At 48.4% G+C, this 19,614-nt stretch overlaps 2 protein-coding genes across 5 annotated transcripts in view; both read left to right on the top strand.

Annotated features, from left to right (window-relative positions):
- The first annotated feature begins 305 nt into the window (after window positions 1-305).
- On the top strand, window positions 306-5,745 carry MLKL (mixed lineage kinase domain like pseudokinase). Of its 2 annotated transcripts, XM_027647131.1 has the most exons (10): window positions 306-342; window positions 1,081-1,658; window positions 1,851-1,964; window positions 2,067-2,241; window positions 2,352-2,449; window positions 2,566-2,786; window positions 3,175-3,323; window positions 3,524-3,573; window positions 4,064-4,204; window positions 5,025-5,745. In XM_027647131.1, the coding sequence occupies exons 2-10, from the start codon at window positions 1,202-1,204 to the stop codon at window positions 5,075-5,077; spliced, it is 1,458 nt and encodes a 485-aa protein (XP_027502932.1). In that variant the 5' UTR covers window positions 306-342; window positions 1,081-1,201; the 3' UTR covers window positions 5,078-5,745. The 2 variants fall into 2 exon arrangements, with proteins under 2 accessions (XP_027502932.1, XP_027502931.1); XM_027647130.1 differs by lacking the exon at window positions 5,025-5,745 and having other exon boundaries at window positions 4,064-4,501.
- A 396-nt stretch (window positions 5,746-6,141) lies between these two features.
- The window catches only part of RFWD3 (ring finger and WD repeat domain 3), a 23,211-nt gene continuing 9,738 nt past the window's right edge, over window positions 6,142-19,614 (top strand). For 2 of the 3 annotated variants that reach the window (XR_003528229.1, XM_027646695.1), the window contains exons 1-8: window positions 6,142-6,201; window positions 8,494-8,566; window positions 8,684-8,989; window positions 10,383-10,600; window positions 12,317-12,417; window positions 12,516-12,713; window positions 14,946-15,037; window positions 17,110-17,224. Coding sequence is in view for 2 of the 3 variants with exons in the window: in XM_027646695.1 (XP_027502496.1) it covers window positions 8,496-8,566; window positions 8,684-8,989; window positions 10,383-10,600; window positions 12,317-12,417; window positions 12,516-12,713; window positions 14,946-15,037; window positions 17,110-17,224 (1,101 nt within the window). In the remaining variant the exon portion in view is untranslated. The other variant, XM_027646696.1, reaches the window with a different exon arrangement.

The following is a 19,614-nucleotide window of genomic DNA, read 5'->3' as shown; positions in this document are numbered from 1 at the left end:
CAGCACAGCAGAAGGGGGGTTGGGGTGCTCAGAATAGCAGCAAGCATCGATATGAGGGGCACAGCCTCCCCACTCCTTCCTCCAAACGTGCTTCCCGTGGGCAATTCCTTCCTCCACCAGGCAAAACCCAGCACAGGGGCCTCCAGCCACTGGGGATACCCCAGGCAGCTTTCTGGGAGCAGGGGGTTGTCCCAGTGTGGGAAGCTGCAGGGGGTTGCACAATGTCCCTTCCGCTGCGTGGCAGCAGTGGCGGGGAGAGCACCCTATAAAATCCTTCTCCTCCTGCTGTGCCTCTCCAGTCTGTGGAGGCAGCCAAGGCAGAGACCAGTGGAGCAGGACCAGGTAACAGCTTGTTTCTTCCTCGGGGACTGGGCTGAAAAGAGGACGGGAGAGTGGAACTGGTTTCTGGGCGTGTTCCCATCTTGTTTCCTGCCGGTGGTGTCTGGCACCCCTCTCTTAGCCCTGGCTGCATCAGTGGTGTGAGTGGCTGCTGATAATTTCCCTGCAACAGGGGTGGTTTTCTGTCTCTGCTGCCTGGATGTGGGCTGGGGAGCAGGGACCATCCCTGCGGGGATGTTGAGAGCATAGAAAGAGTTTGATTTAAAATCTTAAGTGGGAAATACGGGGCTATGGGGAGAAAATATGGAGAATCTGGAGATGCTGGGTGCAAGCTTTTATTAGATGGGTGACAACAGAGGGAGATGTTGGGTAGAAATGAAAATGGATCTTTATGGTCAAAGATGTAGGCTCTGTTGGCAGGATCCCAGGGTGATGTGGGGCCGGAGCCTGGGACTGCTGGCCCAGGGATGCTCCTTGGGTCACTGCTGACCTCACTCCTCTGGGTGTAAGCTCTCTGGGATGGCTCACACTAAATTAATGTACCTAAATCAAGCTAAAATCTGCTAGTGCAGAGCGAGATGTGCCACTCCTGCTGGTACCCGTGTCTCTGTGTGTGCCCACTCTGGTCTGTACGTGGTGCAGCCGTGGTGCCAGGCCAAGTAGAGGCAGCAAAGCTGGAGGAGGTGGAGGGGGCTATGGGGGACCTCGAGGGTGGTGTCCCATATCAGGGCTGTTCCTTAGGGTGGAAGGCGTGGAAGAGCTGGATCCAGCTAATCTCTGAGCAGCACCTGAGGCTCACCTTCAGCAGACGCTCCCAGCCCACATCCCCACAGCCCCAGGGGCCAAGCCCTTTGCTGCCAGCATGGACATCGTGGAGAGGGTCCTCTCCCTGGCCCAGGTCATCCATGCCCAATTTGAGCAGGTGAAGTGCTGTAAGCACCAGTGCCAGCGCCTCGTGGAGCGCATCCAGATCCTGCTGGAGCCCGTGAGGATCCTCAGGGCTCAGCCACGACAGCACATCTCCCACCACGAAGAGGAACTGCTGAAGAAACTGCTTCGGGTCCTAGGGGAAGCTGAGAAACTGGTGATGAAATACAGCCAGACCAGCTGGATCCAGAAGTTCCTGCGAGCCCGCAGCACTGGTGAGGAGTTCGTCTGGGTGAACGAGAGCCTGGAGGACATTGCCCAGGGGCTCTCGCTCCTGCTGCAGGCGGAGCAGAAGCAGGCTTTCCTGGAAGTTTTCCAGGCAAAGACGTGTCGCAGGCAGGATGCTGAGGACCTGAGGGATGACAGGGCTTTCTTGGACCAGGTGATTGCAAGTAAGTGTGCATTTAGCAAATCCTCTTTCCCTGAGACCAGAGGTTGGCACCTCTCCCCAGCTGCTTCCCAGCTTTGTCTTGATTGCCATGGCCATGGAGAGCCAGAGGGACATTTAAACCATAAGAAAAACTAACCACATCAGTCCTGCTTGTTCATCCAGTGGCCCAACCCATGCATGTTTCTCTCCCCAGGTACTGAGGAACCTGAAGAAGTGGCCGAGGAGATCTACATTGGCAGTCAGTGTGTGGAGAGCACGGTAGACTGGATGCAAAGGGAGCTGAACAAAATCGTGCGCGAGATGGAGCGTAAGTGGTGTCGCACTTCCCGCACCCTGTGCACTGTGTCCTTTCCCCCCAAAGCCCTGCCTAACGAGTCCCTCATTCCCTCCCGGCACATGGTGGGAGCAGGCTTGAAGAAGGTCAACGTTGGTAAAAGAGAAGACATCACTGAGATCAAGCGGGACCACCTCACCATCTACAGGCACCTGCAGGACACCGAGAGCTACGACCTCTACGAGGGCGAGTACCTCAAGTACCCTGTTGCCATCAAAACCTTCAAGAGGCCACTGACCACTGACCCAGTGTGAGTTGTCCTGGGTGGGAGCGAGTGTGCTACCTGGGAGGGTGGCACAGCACCATGTCATGTTGTCATGCCTTGTTCCAGGGACCTCACCACGCTGTCCTTTTCCACAGGAAGGTGAGAGACATCTTCGAGAAGGAGATTCAGACCCTGAAGAAGTTTGAGTCTCCAAACATCCTGCGCATGTACGGGATCTGCATTGAGGAGAACGGTAGGGGGGTCACATTATTGTCACCCTTTTCCTCCCCTGACTGTTCCCAGTGGGAGACAGTTTGCTGTGGCCCCCTCCCAGGAGGTGGCACAAGGCAGGATCCTTTTGCCTTGCAGATGGGAGCCCCTGCTTCTCCATCGTCATGGAGTACTGTAAGCACGGGACGCTGCGGGATGTGCTGAACACACAACAGCATCTTTCCTGGGACATCCGCATTCGGATGGCCCTGGGAGCCGCCAGAGGCCTTTACAGGCTGCACCAGACAGGGGAGAAATCCCGACTCCACGGCTGCATCTGCAGCAGCAAGTTCCTGGTGGCTGGGGATTACTGTGTGAAGGTAAGCAACACATTTGGAGAAGGTTTTGGGAGGTCTGAATGGTTTTGTGGATGTCTCCCTCCACCAACACCGAAGGGAATTATGACAGTCCAGAATAAAACTTGGGGTAGAGCCAACTGCACTTAAACCTGCCTGTCTCAGTCTTATCATCAGCAAAGTGATTGCTCCTGAGTCATCCACCCTGGGATGAGCTGAAGCTGGAGCAAGTCACCTGCCTCCACCTCTGGTTTCACTTGCAGAGAGAGCCACGTGCCGGGCAGCACATGTGGCTGCATGCCAGCCTTTGCTGCCCAGGGCATCTCACTCTGTTTGCTCCGTCTCAGGGCACTCCCCAGCTGTGCCACAGGGGTCTACCACTTCTCCCTTTCTCTCTCATTCTCTCAATCAGCTGTCAGGATTTGAGCTGTGTGAAACAGAGTCATCCATCAAGAGGAAAGCCAAGAAGAACTGGAAACAAGTCTCTATGCTGGCTTACATCGCTCCTGAGAACATGAAAGACATCAACTACCCCTACAAGAGGCCCTGTGAGATATACAGGTGTGTCTGTCCCTCCCTGGAGAGGGGCCTGTGAGCAGGCTCGTTTCTGGCAGAGTAGATGTTGAGCTATGGAAGGAGGTCAGGTTTAATTGGACACATAAGCCCTTGTTTTCTGTTGGCATAGCCCAATAATCCTCTCCATTAGAAGGGAGGAACACATGGTAGAATGAGTGCTGAGACTCTTGCTTATCTCCTTCCAGCTTCGGGATTGTGCTGGCAGAGATTGCAACCTCCAAAATCCCATTTGAAGGTGAGACAGAAGTATCTGTTCCCTGCATAAAACCTACACAGCATAGTGTGGTTCCTGTCTGGCACTGGATGCTCCCTGCCCCTTCCCCGAGCATCCCACACTGTGCAAGTCCAAGTGGCAGTGCCTGGTGTGCCTGGCTCTGCACAACAGCTTCATAGCTTCTCCTGGAACCCTAATATAAGTAAAGTAAAGCTTATAGTAAAGCAACAGGCTTAAACCACAAACATGCAAATAATTTTTGTTTCTATTCGATGTTCCTGTGCATTTAAGCATAAACTCATCTCCCTGCTCCACTGGAGCCCAACAGTATCGTGCCAAATATTGTGGGGTTCACTGCAGATGGAGTGTGGGTTGCTTCCCTGTTGGCTTCTCTGTGCCATAGGCTGTAGGAAGGCTCTTGGCATGGCCTTGCACTGGGTTTCCTCCCCAGCACCCTCCTGTGGCAGCAGAGCTCCATCCTGACACTCCTGTTTGCACACACGTTGTCTAGGCTGCACTCCTGAGGAGATTGTGGAGAAAATCTGCAACCACCAGTACTGGGACCCTGTTGGGGAGGATTGCCCTGCAGACCTGCGGAGAGTCATCGACCAGTGCCGGGCCTTGGACCCTTCCCAGCGCCCTTCTGCCGAGGGTGAGTGTCCTGACCATCTGCTCCACAGGCCCTTCGTATCCCTCAACCAGCTACTTCTGCAGGCAATTTTTCCCTTATTTCCCATATGAATTTGTCTGGGTTTGTGTTTTGGGATTCACCCTTGACTTCCCCTCTTATGCTAACAAATCCCCCAGTACTGAACCTCATATCTTGAATGTTTACCCATGCCATGACAATAATCACCAGGCTGTTCATTTGGCATCACATAAGAGTAGCTTTTTCTCTCAGACAAGCACCAAACTGGGAGCAGGGTTGTCTGGGTTAATCCCCACTCAGGTCCTGCAGACCCCATAAGCTGGAGGAGTATCCACAAAACTGTGCAGGAACATCCCTGCCTTGGGCTTTGAGCAATAAATTGCAATCTTGGGAATTGCTCCCTGGCAGGGAAGATTTCACTGTTTCTGAAGTTGGTCTGGGTCTGATGAGATGAATAAGTGGTCTCTACCAGAAGATTTAACAGCAATCAGCATGAGGATACAGCATGCCTTTATTACTCTAATATGACTCCACTCCAGCACCCAGCCATGACCATGTGGTGCTGAGCTGGAAGAACAGCTTCTTGCAGCTGTTCCCAAGAGTTTCTCCATATGCACAGCTGCTTCTGTCTGGGCTGTACTCCCCTGTGTCTGCCCAGGCCTGTCCCCTGCTAATGGCACCCACTCGTGCTGGCTCGAGGAGAGCACGACTGTCCCGGTTGTTATCAGTGAGAGAACACCACCTTCTCATCTCTTAAAAAAAGAACCCAAACAGCCAATAACAAACACTCCATTTTGATTAACGCCACCCCTGTGTTTTGCAGAGATCGTGGACTCGCTGGCTGAGCTGGAGAAAAGCAGGAGCCAAGGAAGTTAACTGTGGAAAGCAGGGCTGGGTGACCACGGGCAGCGAGCCCAGGGGTGCTGCTCACCCCCCTCCGCCCTCACAGAGACTGATGGTTCAATACACGAGTGTTGTGTCTGTGTGCAACCTTCCCCTCGCTGAGGGGCCACACCTGGGGGTCACCTCAGAGGCACATGGGGGGCAAGGGCGCCCTGACAAGGCTCTGCCCCCAGGGGACTCAAGGAGGCCAGCAGGAAGCCTGGGGAGACCACAGGGATGGGACACAGACATCTCTTACAAGGACAGGCTGAGGGAGCCGGGCCTGTTACCTCAGGAGACGACTGAGAGGGGACCTCATCAATGTCTATCAGTGACTGAAGGGAGGGTGCCAGAGGATGGACCAGGTTCTGCTTGGGGGTGCCCAGCAACAGGACCAGAGGCAACGGGCAGAAAACAATGCCCAGGAAGTTCCACCTCACTAAATGGAAGAACTTCTTTACTGTGGGGGTGACCACGCACCGGGACAGATCACCCAGAGAGGGTGTGGGGTCTCCCTCACTGGACATATTCCAGAAGCATCTGGGTGCAATCCTGTGCCATGAGCTCTGGGACGGCCCTGCTTGAGCAGGGAGCTTAGACCCGATGACCCACTGCGGTCCCTTCTAGCGTGACCCACTCTGTGACTCTCCTCTGCCCGATGCTGCCCCTGGGGCGCTGCGGACCCCGAGTTTTCCCCCGCTCCCCCCGGGCACCCCCCAGCACGGTGCTCCCGTCGCCATGGCAACGCCCCGCCCGCCCCCCCCTTTTTGAATGAACTCGCATTCCCGCTCTTTTCGCCCCGCGGCGGCTCCGCCAATGAAAACTCACTCCACGACCCTTGCCCCGCCTCCTCTGGCCGTCAGGGGCCTCGCTGCCCAATCAGCCGGGCCCTCCCTCGGCTCTCTGACCAATCACAGCACGCTCTTCCTCCGCGCCGCTCGTTCCCGTCACCGCCCGTCCCGTTAGACAGACGGACAGAGCGCCTGGCCAATGAGAAGGCGGGACTAGCTCGGGCTCGCCCAATAGGAGCTGGCGCGGAGGTCGCGAGCAGCCAATAGGGCGAGGGGGGCGGGGCGGCGCGGCGCTCGAGCGGGCGGTGTGGCCCGGCCCGGCGGCAGGTGAGCGAGGGGGGCCGGTCCCCTAATCCGGGTCCCAGTCCCTGTCCTAGTCCCGGTCCCGCTTCACCGGCATGCCTTGTTCCCCCCGAGCCGGTGCCCACAGCATGGCTCGTTTCCCCCGGCACAGCACGCTCCCCCCCCCGGGCTGCCTGCGGCTCCGGGAGGGGGAACGTCCCGCGCCCTTCGTGTGACCGGTTCGTCGCTGCACCGCGCGAGCCCTGTGAAAAGCCTGCAGTAAAACCCCGCTTGTGGAGCGCGTGGTTCATCTGGGAGGTGTTTGGGGTGGATTTTGGTTACCTGTGCTGAAGCAGGTGCGGGTGATCCGTGCGGGAGGTGCGGAGCGGGGCCCGGGTGCCCTCCGCGAGGGGAAGCTGCTGCTTCAGCCCTCAGCCCTCGGGTGCGAGCGATGGGCCCGCCAGTGGCGTCGCCTCCCAAGGTTTGTAAGCGCGGGGGAATTGTCTCGTCTGGGCCCAGGAACGCCTGTTTGTGGAGACACCCCTGGTGCGGGCCCTCCCCGGGACTGCCTGGCAGGCTGGGGGAAGCGCTGGCCTTGGCTCCTTTCGGGAAAATTCCAAGATTAAATGGTGAAAAGTTTCTGGTGTTATCGTTATGTTTTAAGTCTCGCGGTTAACGTAGACACTGGCTGCCCAGGGAGGTTGTGGATGTCCCAACCGTGGAGGTGTTCCAGGCCAGGCTGGATGAGGCCTTGAACAGCCCGGTGTGGTGGAAGGTGTTCCTGCCCATGGCAGGGGCAGGGTTGGGACTTTAAGGTCCTTTCCAACCCCATTCTATGAAACTATGCATGGTGAAAATAAAGGGGGTTTTATGCTTGTAGGTGGCAATTCTATCACAAACATGAGCACAGTGCTAGAAAAGCAGTACTTGACCATAGAATATTATCATATCTTGGCCATGCAACTGTTCTGGTAGGAGGTGGCATTTAACATCTATTTTTGGCCTAGCTTAGGCTGAATTGGTAATTAGGATGAGAATTATGAAATGACTCATAAGTTAAATTTCTTCAAAGGTCTATAAAAATATTTGAGCACTAGTATGTCCCCCTCTAGTAATTCCTGTATAAATTTTCTAGCTATTTTTGTACTTAAAGCAGCCTTTGCTCAACAGAGCACAGTGCCTAGATGGGTAAGTTTTGGTGTGTGCTGTGGGCTCCTAAATAATGCTAAAGGTCTGCAATCCCCAAAGCCTTCCAGGTTTATGATGCCTTAAGGACTTTTGGAGAATGTGAATTACCTTCAGAAGCCTCCAGAATTTAATCCGCACACCTCTTCCAATAAAGGACTTCTGTGGGCTTTTGGTGCATCTGTTAGTTCAGTTAATGAAATAATCTTGAACTTTTTTGTGTTGTAAGACTTCCTTCCCTTCAAGGGTGGGTCATCACAGACTCTCCAGGGAACAGTGTGACCAAAGGGCTCTAATCTGGTGCCTGACAGCAGCATAAGAATTAATAATGCACAACCTGTGTCTCCTCTGTTTTTCTTCAAAACCTAAGGTAGTACTCCTGTTTAGGAGGCAATCTAAAATCCATATCCCAAAGATGTTGGCAGGACAGACATCCTTAATAACATAGGTACAGTCCTACTGCAAATTTCATGTTTATCCAGCCTCGGGCTGAATGTGGATCCACAAATGCTGGTGCTGTGGGTAACTTGGTACCTGTAATGTCTCATTTACAGTCATGGGGTCTGCTGTGATGCCCTTTCTGGGTTTGCCTGGTGTTGGTGAATGCCTGAAGGGCTGCTCAGCGAGCTGATCTGTTACTATAATGGAATTTTATTCAGAGAACCTTGACAGTGAAGCCACCTCCTGGGCAGTGCAGCATAGGACTGCATCGTAGAGCTTGTTTCTGGCTGTATCTGCTGGTGCTTGTGATGCTCACCAGGGAGAGTATCTCAAATATTTCCAAATTCTCTTCTCCAAGATCCACATGAATTTATTGGCAAGTAAATGATGCCAGCAAGAAAACCTTAACTTTCCATGTTCATCCAAATGCTTATTTAAGTTGATTTTGCAGTGTGCCTTTGGTGTTAGGTGTTATTGAGGCACAAACTTGGAGCCCAGGACTGTGGGAGGGTGCTGCCTGCTGTGCCAGCTCATGTACGTGTATTGACTTGTGGTGGTTTTGTTCTGCTGCAAAAGGACAAATTTTCTCTCTGCTCTGAATTCTAAAGGCTTTTGTAGTCACTGACTGCTGCACCTGGTTCTTGCTACCAGCAGGTTAGAAGTAGGGTGCACACTTGCAAATAAATACTAGTTCTCTTCAACTCTTTGCAGAAATGGCTCAAGAAGAGATGGAAGTTGATCTCCAAATCGTGGCTGGTTACCCAGTGGAGAACCTCAGGACGCTTCCCATGGAGCCCTCTGGCCATGCAGGGCTGTCATCCCATCCCACGGAGCCCTCTGGCCATGCAGGGCTGTCATCCCATCCCACGGAGCCCTCTGGCCATGCAGGGCTGTCATCCCATCCCACGGAGCCCTCTGGCCATGCAGGGCTGTCATCCCACGCTCCCGTGCTCGGTGACGGAGGAGGCAGCGCTGCAGTCCTTCCTGCTGATGACGCTGTTGTCACACCAAACCCTGGTACAACAAGGGAAGCAGCTGCAGAGCCTGACCCGCCGCTGAGTCCTGCCCTCAGGGGGCTGCAGAGGCTCCAAGGGACGCTGGATCCCAATCAGCCCTTGGCGCTGCCTCAGCTCACACAGCGCCCGCAGGCGGGGAGAGCTCGCAGGCAGCACAGAGTCGGTGGTTCCCAAAGGACAGTCAGTGCCAGGTACAGCAGAGATGAAACTGGGTCCAAACTGCACTCTGATCAAGTCCAGCCTCAGTTCAAAACTGCCTTGCTTCCTGGCTCACAGAGCCCAGCCCAGTGTGTGGCTGTGGCCAAATTCAGGGCACCTCACCTGCCAGTAGTAGCACAAAAACTTCTGATCTCTTCTGGCAGGGTCTTCGCTTTTGTTAAGTGAATCCCCCTGTTTCATATGGTGGCAGTGGTGGTGTTAACTCCTGAGCCCTTCTACACTTTTAATTTTCCTTGCAGAGCTTCTGCTTGCATCGTTCCCCCTGCACAGGCAGATTCCTGCCAGTGCTTCCTGCAGCAGTGCTGACTCTCAGCAGTTCCAGCCAGCACTTAGCTCAGTGGAGCTTGTGCTCTGATTTGCATTTCACCTTTGATTTGGGGACTGCCTGATTACATTTTCTGGTGACAATTGCTGCAGAAACTTTGACAAACATATAAACTGATATTTTTCTGTAGGGTTGTTTTTGTTGGTTTTGTTTTGTTTTGTTTTCCACGCCATCCTTGTGTTTTTTCAGACAAAGAAAAAATATTCTGTGTTTAATACCATTCACAGTGGATTAAAAAGGTGATGAGTGGGGATGCTCTGCAGCTAGAAAAAAATCCCAGTTTCTGGTTTGTTTGGTTTTTGTCTCATCTTTGTAGCTTTTGTAAATGCCAAGGGTGAAATTATAATTAACTGAAGCATTGCCTTTAAATTCAATGAGACCAAGAGCTCCTCTCCTCCCAGTTAATTAAACAGAACTGTATGTTTGCCCTGGGATTGCATGTGAAGGTCACTGTAGTTCTCAGGGCTATAAGGCAACCCAAAAACTCTTTGAATCTGAAGGATAATTGAGATGATAGCTGAACTGATGGGGGGAGTGGAGAGGGTGTTTCTATCCAGGCATGAAGTTCCAGTAGAAAAGAAGAAGGAAGGTAGAAAGACTAGGCACAAAGTAGTCAATGGAATGCGACTCTCATACAAGCCTTGCACTAATGGCTGCAGGAACCAGGACTGAGTTGGGGTTGGAGAGACTGATTAGGAGTTCCTCAGGCTTATTACTGAAAGATACTTACTTTGCTTTTCTCCTCTCCAACCCCCCCACCCCAAAAGAAGGCAATATCATTGTAATGAGAAGCAGATTTTCTTTGAGCTGAGCAAAAGGAATTGTTGCTGATCCTGCTGGTAGTTCACAAAGTGGGCTATTGCAGGAGATTTCCCCCCTACCAGAGAAGGTCTGACTTGATAACTGTGATGTGTTCCTGCTGCAGTCAAAGCCTGGGAACTTTACTGCAAACAGTCATGGAGAAACATGGTGAGTCTTTAGCTTACCTGAAATTACCTGAAAATAACTGTGGCTTTTGTTTCTTGCTTTTCTGGGCTCAGGGCAGCATTGGACCATTACTTTCAACTCAGCAGGACCCAAGTGCCAGCTGCAGGACCCGTTCCACACCCGGAGCCCTCGCGCCTTGCGAGAGACAACCAGGAGCAGAGCCCAGACGAAACAGGAGAAGGGAGTGACTCTGACAGCAGCTCTTCTGCTGAGGAGGAGGATGTGGTGGAGGCTCCAGCCCAGGAGACACCTCCAGCAGCGACCTCAGGAGGTTTGTGCTGTATCTGAGCCGTGTAGAGACTGATTTCAGACACTCTTCTTGCTGTTTGAAACCTCAGCAGGGAAATCCTTTGGAGCTGCACAACAGACGGTGCTCAGAGATCACTGTGCCCAGAGCTGACAGAAGCAGGTTGCTGCCACACAGCTTTCTGGCAAGCAGTTCCCAAGAGCAGCAGCAGCAGGAGCAATGGGTGATTGCTGCTGTAGTATTAGATACAATCTTTTTTGCTGTCTTCAGGCTGCTACTTATTCTGGACATTTCCAGGATTATTTATAACTTCAAATTTAGAGATTATTGCTTGCCTTGTTCCCGTTGTTATATATTATCAAGAAGCATTATTGAAGACATCAGGTCGCAGTTTGGAGATCAGCAATGCTTTCAGATAAGGGTCTGATTCAGTATTTAATTATTTGAGATTTTAGTCTGCTCTGGTTTAGAGTTTTCTTTTGCATTCCTGTAACTTCTTGTGACACTTAGCTGAGGAGATGGAGGTGTAGTTTGGTTTTTTTGTCTTTTTCTTTCCTCATCTTTTTCTGGCTCGCAATTCTTTATCCAAACTCGTGTTCACAGCCTGCCACACACTTCAGTGACATTGTTTGTGGTGAACATGCACAGTTTATGTAAGAGTGACAAATAGTTTACTTGCTAGTCAAGGTTACTGATACCTAGAGAATACAAGAGCAAGGTTATTTCTTTTTTTTTTACTTCAATCTCTAAGGAATGTCCTTATGATTCACTCTCTGCCCTCACTTTTGGTTTTAATTGGCCAGCCCACCTTGTTACCTTTTTTGTAAGGGTACATCTATGAGGTGTCTTCTGAACAGATCCATTCTGGGCTAGTCTTACATGTGACAGGAGCTCAAGCTGTTAAGTGCTGTACAATATTGTGTGAGCATATGCTCTCTGTTGGATTTTCTGGAATTCCCTTGTTGCTTATATAAGCCACTGGCTTCTCTTACAGCCCAGAACTGCTGAGGCTGAAAACTTTATTGGCATTAGCCAGGGTTAGGGGATACCTCCACTGCATTGAAAATATCTGCCTCGATTACTAAATGTGATGAATAACTCTTGTTTGGTCAGGAGCTAGAGGGGAGGCAGTGATTTCTGCTCCCTTTCCAGTCTGTTTGTGGTGTTGATCCACACATAGTTTTGTGCACCTGTGCCTCAACAGGCTGACAGAGCCCAGCACAAAAACACACAGCCCAGCAGAATTGGTAGTTCAGACAATTATCAGCTGGAAAACTGCTTAAGTCAGAGTGAACGGACAACCAGCATGCAGGAAATGCTTTCTTGGCACATGAAATATGCATGCTTAGATCCCTTGGCAAAGCAACTTCTGCATATTGGTGTCTGTCTTTCTCAGGGTGCAATGGTGCAGGGATATAACCTTAAATGAGCCTGACCATGGACCAGCTCTGTTTCATGCAGGTCAGAACATTCTGATAGCAACTGCTGTCCTTTGAAGACCTCTCCTTTTTCACTGAAATTCTCTTGCTTTTTGTAAAAGAAAATATACAGTTCTTTAGCAGTGCTGTTGATGTGTAGAAGGGCTTGCACACAGACAGTGTCCAGGGCACTGATCTCAAACTTTTGTAACCTGTGCTGTTGTTGCACTGCTTAACCCATGCCCCAGTGCTTTCACATCAAAGCAGGAGAACTCCTTTTCTCCCATAAGGTATCAGTTCATTTAAGCAATGCTCTCTTTAGCTTCCAGTCAGGCCGAAGCAGAGCTGCCTCAAGCTTTGTCTCAAGCTTCTGCAGAACATGGAAGTCATGAAGATGAAGAGGCTGAAGTCCAGCAAAAGCAGGTAAAGTGAACTAAATGCTTTTGGGGACAGATGATATATGATAAATGCCGCACTTTCTAAAACAGTTGTGTTGTGTTTTTTTCAATTTTTAATCCTAGAGAACTCCTCTGAAGGAAGTGGAGCCCTCAGTTCCTGCAGCACGGCTGGATGAGGAGGAAGGAGACACGTGTGCCATCTGCTTTGAGCAGTGGACCAATGCTGGGGAGCACCGTCTGTCAGCACTGCGCTGTGGGCACCTCTTTGGCTACACCTGCATTGAGAGGTGGCTCAGGGGGCAGGCAGGGAAGTGCCCTCAGGTAAAATGGGCATTTACATGCACTGGAAAGCACTTGCTGTTGGGTACATTCTGCTGCAGGAGCGCTCACCCTTGACTGGTACAGCTGCTTGCTGTGTGAAGCTGCTGTCAGAAATAACAAAACCCACCATTACTTTGATGTTACTAGGCCAGGAACAACTAGCACTGCTTTAAAGGATGAGTTATGACCTGGGTTTTCTCCCTGAAGTAGAGTATTTGTGAGTAGGAGACACAGAAGTTTGAGACTGCAAGTGCTAAACCTGTAAATGGTTTCATAACACCCCACTAAAGACCTGGAGAGGACCACCTGGAGTGGAAGCAGCAGATTCTTAGAAGCAATTAACTCACCTTAGGGAATATGTTATTGGACAAGAAATCTGTCTGAGAACTGTTTTAGAACCATAGAGTGGTTGGGGTTGGAAGGGACTTTAAAGTCTAGTTTTCAGTTGGTTAATCTTCTGTTTTGAACTGATCTGCTTTTGCAGCCTTTAGGAGGACCAGGTTGTTTAGGAAACTTGCAGAAAGCGAACTGAGAACTAAGTTGCATCCTTTAATGTCCACTTGCAAGTGGTAAATCAGCTTTTGAAGGTGCTCTTTTCAGCTTGCTTTCCATGGTTAATACTAATCTCTTTCGATGAGGCCTGCACTTCTCTGTGTCTGTGACGTGCTTCCATTCCTTACTCCTTTTCTCCAGAAAGGAATGTTGACAAAAAATAGGTCAATGAGAACCTTGTAAATAGGATTCAGTTCTGCCTTTTTCCAAGTTGGTGGCTGGAAGCCCAGGATTTCTTTGGCTTTGTCATTTTGAGAGCTTCTGTATTCTTGCTTGACTTTGTGCAGGATTCCCTCCTCTCAACAAGAAACTTCCTACTGTTGTGCATTGTGATTAAACCTAAAGAATCACTGTTGCCATAGTGAAGGCCCAAAGCTGATTTTTCTTATCCCTGTCAATTCTGTGTAAGCTTTTCTTTCCCCACTCCAGGCCCAGAGAGTACTCTCAGAGACCTGCCTGACATCTTTAGTCTTTGGAAATTTGTGACTGCTTTCTTCTTGAACCCTAACAGCTCACAAGGGGTGCTTGCTCCCTCTTTCTCTTCCAGTGATATAATTAATAAAAAATTCCTGGGAGAACTTACTCTGGAGAGAACCTTGCAGCAAAATCCCCTTCCCCTCATTTTCAGTCGCTGTCCTTTGTGGCTGGGCATTCTCTGGTTGAATAGCCCAGAGTTGCTGTGCATGGTGCTCTGTATACTAAGTGGCTTGAGTGCAAGTTACTGTGAAATTGCAGCATTCCTGATCCTGCCAGTGACAGCTGCTGGCTGCCAGGAAAACTGTCTTAGCCACTTACTGCTCTGCAAGGCAGCTCTTTATGAAGGGAGGGGGGTTGTCTGATCTGAAACTATTGCCTGGGATATCTTCGTGCTACTAAATAATAGAGGGGTCTGCATTTGAAGCACACATAGTAATTTAATGTTCAGCAGAGGTTACTTGATCTGAGTATTCACCGCCTCTTTTCTGATCAACAAAGTGTATTTGTGAAACAGTAAGCTTGGAGGAAATTATGGCATCTTCAGTTCCTGACTCGAGAGGGGAGTACTATCCCTTCTTTTTAAGGTGAATCTAAAGTATTAAATCATTGCAGCTAGATGCACAAAATAATTGAAATATCTGACTCCCCATGTGTCACTGAAATCAGTGGGATGTCAGTGTTTCATGCTCACACTGGAATGCTTTTATGTATTTGTGCCCGTAGGGTTTGATTAGTACAGAAATAACAGAGTTGGGAGTGTGCTCAGGGGTTCCTAAATCCTTGTCTGTTGGACAAACAGCCCATCTTGGTGTTTTCAAACCAGGGATTGGGCTAGTGTTTTGGTTTAGATGTATTTTCTTCCCCTTCTTTGTTTGGTTTTGTTTTATTTCATCCCAGGAACTTACCTGATGATGCTGCATTGCTGGTGTGTTAGCAGAATAAATTTAATGGGAAGCAAGGAGATGGATTATTAAAGGTGCAACAGGATATGTGACCTAAACTATTGTTGTAGCCCCGACTAGAGCTCTGGTGTCCGTGTGGGTGAGCGTCTTGCAAACGTGCTGTGTGAATGTTTGTGGATTTGTCGTCCAGTAGACAGCCCCTCCCTTCAAAGCTACAAGGATTTTCCAAAAATTTTGCTGGGGATGCACAGTTTGGATAGTTAAGTTCTTGTGGGTGACCTGAGCTTGTCTTTTATTGCAGTGCAATAAGAAAGCCAAGCGCTCGGACATCGTGGTCCTGTACGCCCGCACGCTGAAGGCGCTGGACACCAGTGAGCAGGAGCGCATGAGAAGGTACTGGAAGCTGCACTCTGGCTTCTGCTTCATGCTTTAATTTCCTCTATCGTCTAAAGCAATTTGTGCCTTCCCTCGAGGTTTATCAGGAGTATGGCTGGCTTAAAAAAAAAAAACAACAAGGCCTTGCTGTGTTGCACCTGTCTTAATTTTCTTTTGGAACAGAATTCTCAAGTTTGCATTTGGGCTGTGTTATCATGTTATCATGGGAGGACATGCAGAGCTGATGCCAAAAAGCTGTATGTTGCTAATTCATCATTAGGTGGGAAGAGTGAGGCATAGTTAGGAATGCAAGGGGTGAATAGCTGACCTTTTCTGCCATCTTTTCTGCACACATTACACAGAGTAGTCGCTCATGAATCACTTCCCATCTTGCTTTGTCAAACTCTTCATGTAGCTTTACTTACAAAAGGTCAGCAAGCATAACTATGACTCTACTTCCCCTTCCAACTTAAATGTGGACTTTGCATTGAAAAAAGAAAAAGCAGGGGATGAATTTTTTTTCAGTAAGATGTTGTCACAGATACTGTTCTGAAATTAAAGGCTGCAGATATCAGAGTTCTCCTGAATCTTGTGGTGAATAGAATTTAATTGGGGTTTCTTCACGTGTCTGTAACTATAGCACTGTTATTTCAAGGCAGTCTTTCAACAGAAACCTCAGTATCCTGGTAATTATTGATCAGAAATGATTGAGGAGTAAGGGTCATGGAGGAAAAAATCTCTCTTCTGTCCAGATTGACACTGCCTGATGGTGTTTCAGCTGTACCTTTAGAAGGGTCACGCTGCTTTTACTGGATTGACACTGCAAAATAAAGGACATGTAAGATTTTTTTCAAAAGCACAGGAGGGTGTTTACATTTTATCTCTCGTGGAGAGCCATTTGTCTGACTGCTGCTTGTGTCTCAATCTCACTGCAGCCCTTCCCCCTTGCCCTGCCCCTCCTCTGCCTCCTGTTTTTGTTGTGAGGCAGACAGCAGTGATTGCCTGTGGGTCATGGAGCTGCTGGCAGTGGCTGCTTGGTGGCACACAGCCACGACTGGAGCAGGGATGTGTGTGTGCATGCATCAGTATTGTTTGCATGTAGCCTTGAATTAGGTATAAGATCGTGGGGTTTGTTTTTCACATTATCAGTAAAAACCACCAGCCTTCAGGCCCTGGGTACTTGTGTAAAGAATGTGTTTGTGATGCTTAAATACAGCATTTCAGCTGTTTCTTCTGCAGGAAAAAAAAATCACATGAAAAAGCCATATGGAAATGACAGAATTCTGTGCTTTCTGAACATGCAAGGCTAGGTCTGTGCATTTGGAAAATACTCAGGCAAGCTACAGCTCCCTGCACATGAACTACTGAAATAACTGGAATATTGCAGCTTTTAAAGTGCAGAGTGCAGTGGTCAACATTATAGTCTAAAAGTACAGCTATTTTTAAAGAGTACTGGTGTTTCTTCCTCCTCTTTAACTATCCCTTCATATAAGCCTGTATGAAAAAGGAGTTCAAGTAAGTTAGCAAAGCTGCTGCTGCTAAATGGTGTGTATGCACTTTTAGGCTCAAGGTGAGATAGTAAGTGTGGCTTATTTATAAATGGGTATTCACAGAGAATTTTTCTGTATCGTTCTGTTTCTGTTACAGTTATATTTTCTTGAAATACAAGATTAGTTACTGATAGTAGAGACAAGCTTGAAAATCTTGCTGTGTTTTGACTTCAGTTATTACTGACACAGTACATTACGTGGACATTGATGACATAGGATTTGCTGAAGTGTTTCTTAGGGGAAAGAAAACCTGATTTCTCTTTCGCTCTCCTCTACTAAATTAGTACTTTTGAAGATGGTGAGGAGAAAGCCTGTTGTTCCTATGGAACAATACTTGAGTGAGTCATTCAGAGCACTTGCATAACTGCACATCTCGAGGTGAGTGTGCTGGGTGAGTGCGGTACCGGGTTTTCTGTTACTTGTGGATTTGCCTGAACAGGACCTGTGTTGGGATGAAGTCAGAGGACAGGTGTTGACAGCCCAGAGGAGCATCCTGGATAATACCTAGTCCTGAGGGTTGCTTTTCTCTTCTTCCTCCAGCTCTTTAGAGAAGGAGAAGATGTTGCGGAGACAGGCGGAGCTGGAATCTGCGCAGAGCCGTCTCCAGCTCCAGGTTTTGACGGATGAATGCAGCAAACTCCGCAGGCAAGTTCAGGTGAGTCTCAGGATATTTATACACAAAGGATTCCCTTTACTTCAACCTGGTTTTGCATGTTCCCTTGGAGGAGAAAACACAGGCTTCCAGTTTTAATGAGCAGAAAGATTTAGTAAACTCAGTTGGTGAATCATCTTGGCCTGGTAAATATCTCAGGCTGGCATATTGAGGTATGTGCTACAGAACACTGACTTATTTTTTGTGCATTTAAGACTTAATTGAAGCTGCAACCTAGCAGTAGAGTTGTTTGCCTACTGATGTTGCAGGTTCCTCTTCAGGTTTTGTGGTGCCTGGAAAGGCCTGGTAATGGAGAACCAGACTTATTCTCCTCATCTTTCTTGTGGTTGCATCAAAAGAATCTTTGAAAAATCTCTACAGTTAAACCTGTAATAGGACCTGTTATCAGTAATTATTCTCAAGAATAATTTTTTGAGAAGCAGTTTGTCAAGAGGTATGCATTTGCAAAATCAAGAGAAAACAAAACATAAAAACACCTAATTTTTTTTTTTTTTTTTTAAAGTCAGTCAGCATTCTAGTTGAGCACCTCCTGGTACCCTGGGACCTGGCCTGTCAGTAGGGGAGGCTGTATGCACGGACTGAGCAGCTGCTGAAAGGCACCTCTGCCCTCTTAGAATGCAAATTACTCACAATAAATTACCAGTTGCTAAACTGCTTCCTTTCTGCCTTGTGCAATACTGAGGTACTTTGTAACCCATCCCAGCTGCTTTTGCAGGATTCCTATAAGTTGTGGACTATGCTGGTGCTTCCAAGTGTTAGCTGGCGTGTTCCACCAGTGCTGAGTTTTCCATGAGCCTGTTTCATTGCCAGTTTGCTACCTTGAGTTATATGAGTAGATGATATCTATTCTCTCACTGTCTAGTAACCCACTTAATATTATGCTTTTCTTTACTCCTGGATTTCTTTGTAGCCTTGGCTATTCATATCTGTACATTAAACACCATCCTCTTTGCTGATGTTTTCCTGCCTCATGTAAGATAAGGCTTTATAAATCACCTAAATTCCTGCATGGAGCTGTATGCTCATCAGCACTAATGAGAAAATTGGTCCACTTCAAGCTTTGGCTTAAGAAAAATGCGAATAAGATAGAAGTGCAGGTCCATAATGTTCTCCTGCAATTCATTTGGTGTTAAATGATAGAGTATCCAGTCTGAGTTGAAGTCGCATGTTATAAAGATTAAGTACCCTGTGTTCTATAAGCTCTGTTTCAGTATTTATACTGCATTCATCACTGTCCTGTAGTGCTTAATGCAAATGCTGGAAGCAATTTTTAAGGTGCTTGTTTATACTGAAAGTACAAACTGAAAGTAAAACAGTTTGCTGGGGAGCAAAAAGAAAAATCAGCAGGAAGCCTGGAATAAGTCTTTAAGTTGTTCAATGATATTTTAAGCATATGCCTATCAAATTTCTTGTTTTATGAGAAGTCATGTAGTAAAGAAACTACTTTCACAGAAGCATTTAGATTGGGAGGGACCCCTGGAGGTTTCTGTCCCAACCCTAATGGGGTGATTGCAGTGTAGGGTTGGGTTGCTCAGGGTGTGGACTCCCCCCAAAAGCCATTGTGAACCCTTTTTTCTTGCCAGTGCTCTTGAGCTGTGCCCCAGCAGCAGTCATGGCTCTAGCTGTGACCTTTCCTTAGGTTTGTGTGTGTTTTTCACTGCTCTTGTCCATTAACCATCTTGTCCACTGTGCTTTGTTATTGAGGTATTTAACATGATTGGCACTAGGACATGGATGGTTTTTAAGTCTTTAGCTATATGAAAATATATGAGGAAAGGAAGTTGAGGGGAGGTAGCTAACTAAAGCTCTGGAAGAAAGCCCTCAGCAGTGTTTCCATATGTAAACCTGGAGTGTGGGCTGTGCTGAGCTGTGTTCTGCATCCTGTATGGCAGGTTCAGGCTTGACTTTTGGAAACAGTGCTACTGCCACCTTACTTTTACCTAAAGTTTTTCCTTTGGCAGCAGAAAGAACTTGGGAATCGGATCTGAGCTACTGCAGGACTCCTGAATCTGCCAACGTTTCCAGTAAAAGTTAGCTAATGATCAGCAAACCATCTCTGGCTTCTGGCATTAATCAGCTGGGATAAGAGATTTATTTTTGCAAGTGGGAAGCAGTAGCTCTGTTTGGATATGGAGCAGGAAAAGGATGACTAGCAGGGGAACAACAGGAGACTGCAGGCTGCTGTGGAGAAGAAAGCAAATATAATTGTGAGCCTTGCAGAGATTAGTTTATATTGCTCAATGTAATGGAAAAGCATGTTTAAAATAGGATTTTCAGAGCATCCAAAAAAATTGGATGGCAAAATATCAATAAAAACTTGTGTATCTAATACCTCTAGAAAAGAAATTAGGCTAATGGTTTTGTTCATCTCT

The sequence above is a fragment of the Corapipo altera genome, unplaced genomic scaffold (genome assembly GCF_003945725.1).
Source record: "Corapipo altera isolate COAL_440 unplaced genomic scaffold, ASM394572v1 62, whole genome shotgun sequence".
NCBI lineage: Eukaryota > Metazoa > Chordata > Aves > Passeriformes > Pipridae > Corapipo > Corapipo altera.
Note: the sequence above shows the minus strand (reverse complement) of the source record. Positions and strands in the feature narration are given on the sequence as shown.

Excerpts from the sequence above, each read along its gene's own strand:
- MLKL (XM_027647130.1), top strand. The coding sequence starts at position 1,202 with ATGGACATCGTGGAGAGGGTCCTCTCCCTGGCCCAGGTCATCCATGCC. Across the intron at positions 1,965-2,066 it reads AATCGTGCGCGAGATGGAGC|GCTTGAAGAAGGTCAACGTT; the intron begins GTAAGTGGTGTC and ends TGGTGGGAGCAG. Across the intron at positions 2,787-3,174 it reads CTGGGGATTACTGTGTGAAG|CTGTCAGGATTTGAGCTGTG; the intron begins GTAAGCAACACA and ends TCTCTCAATCAG.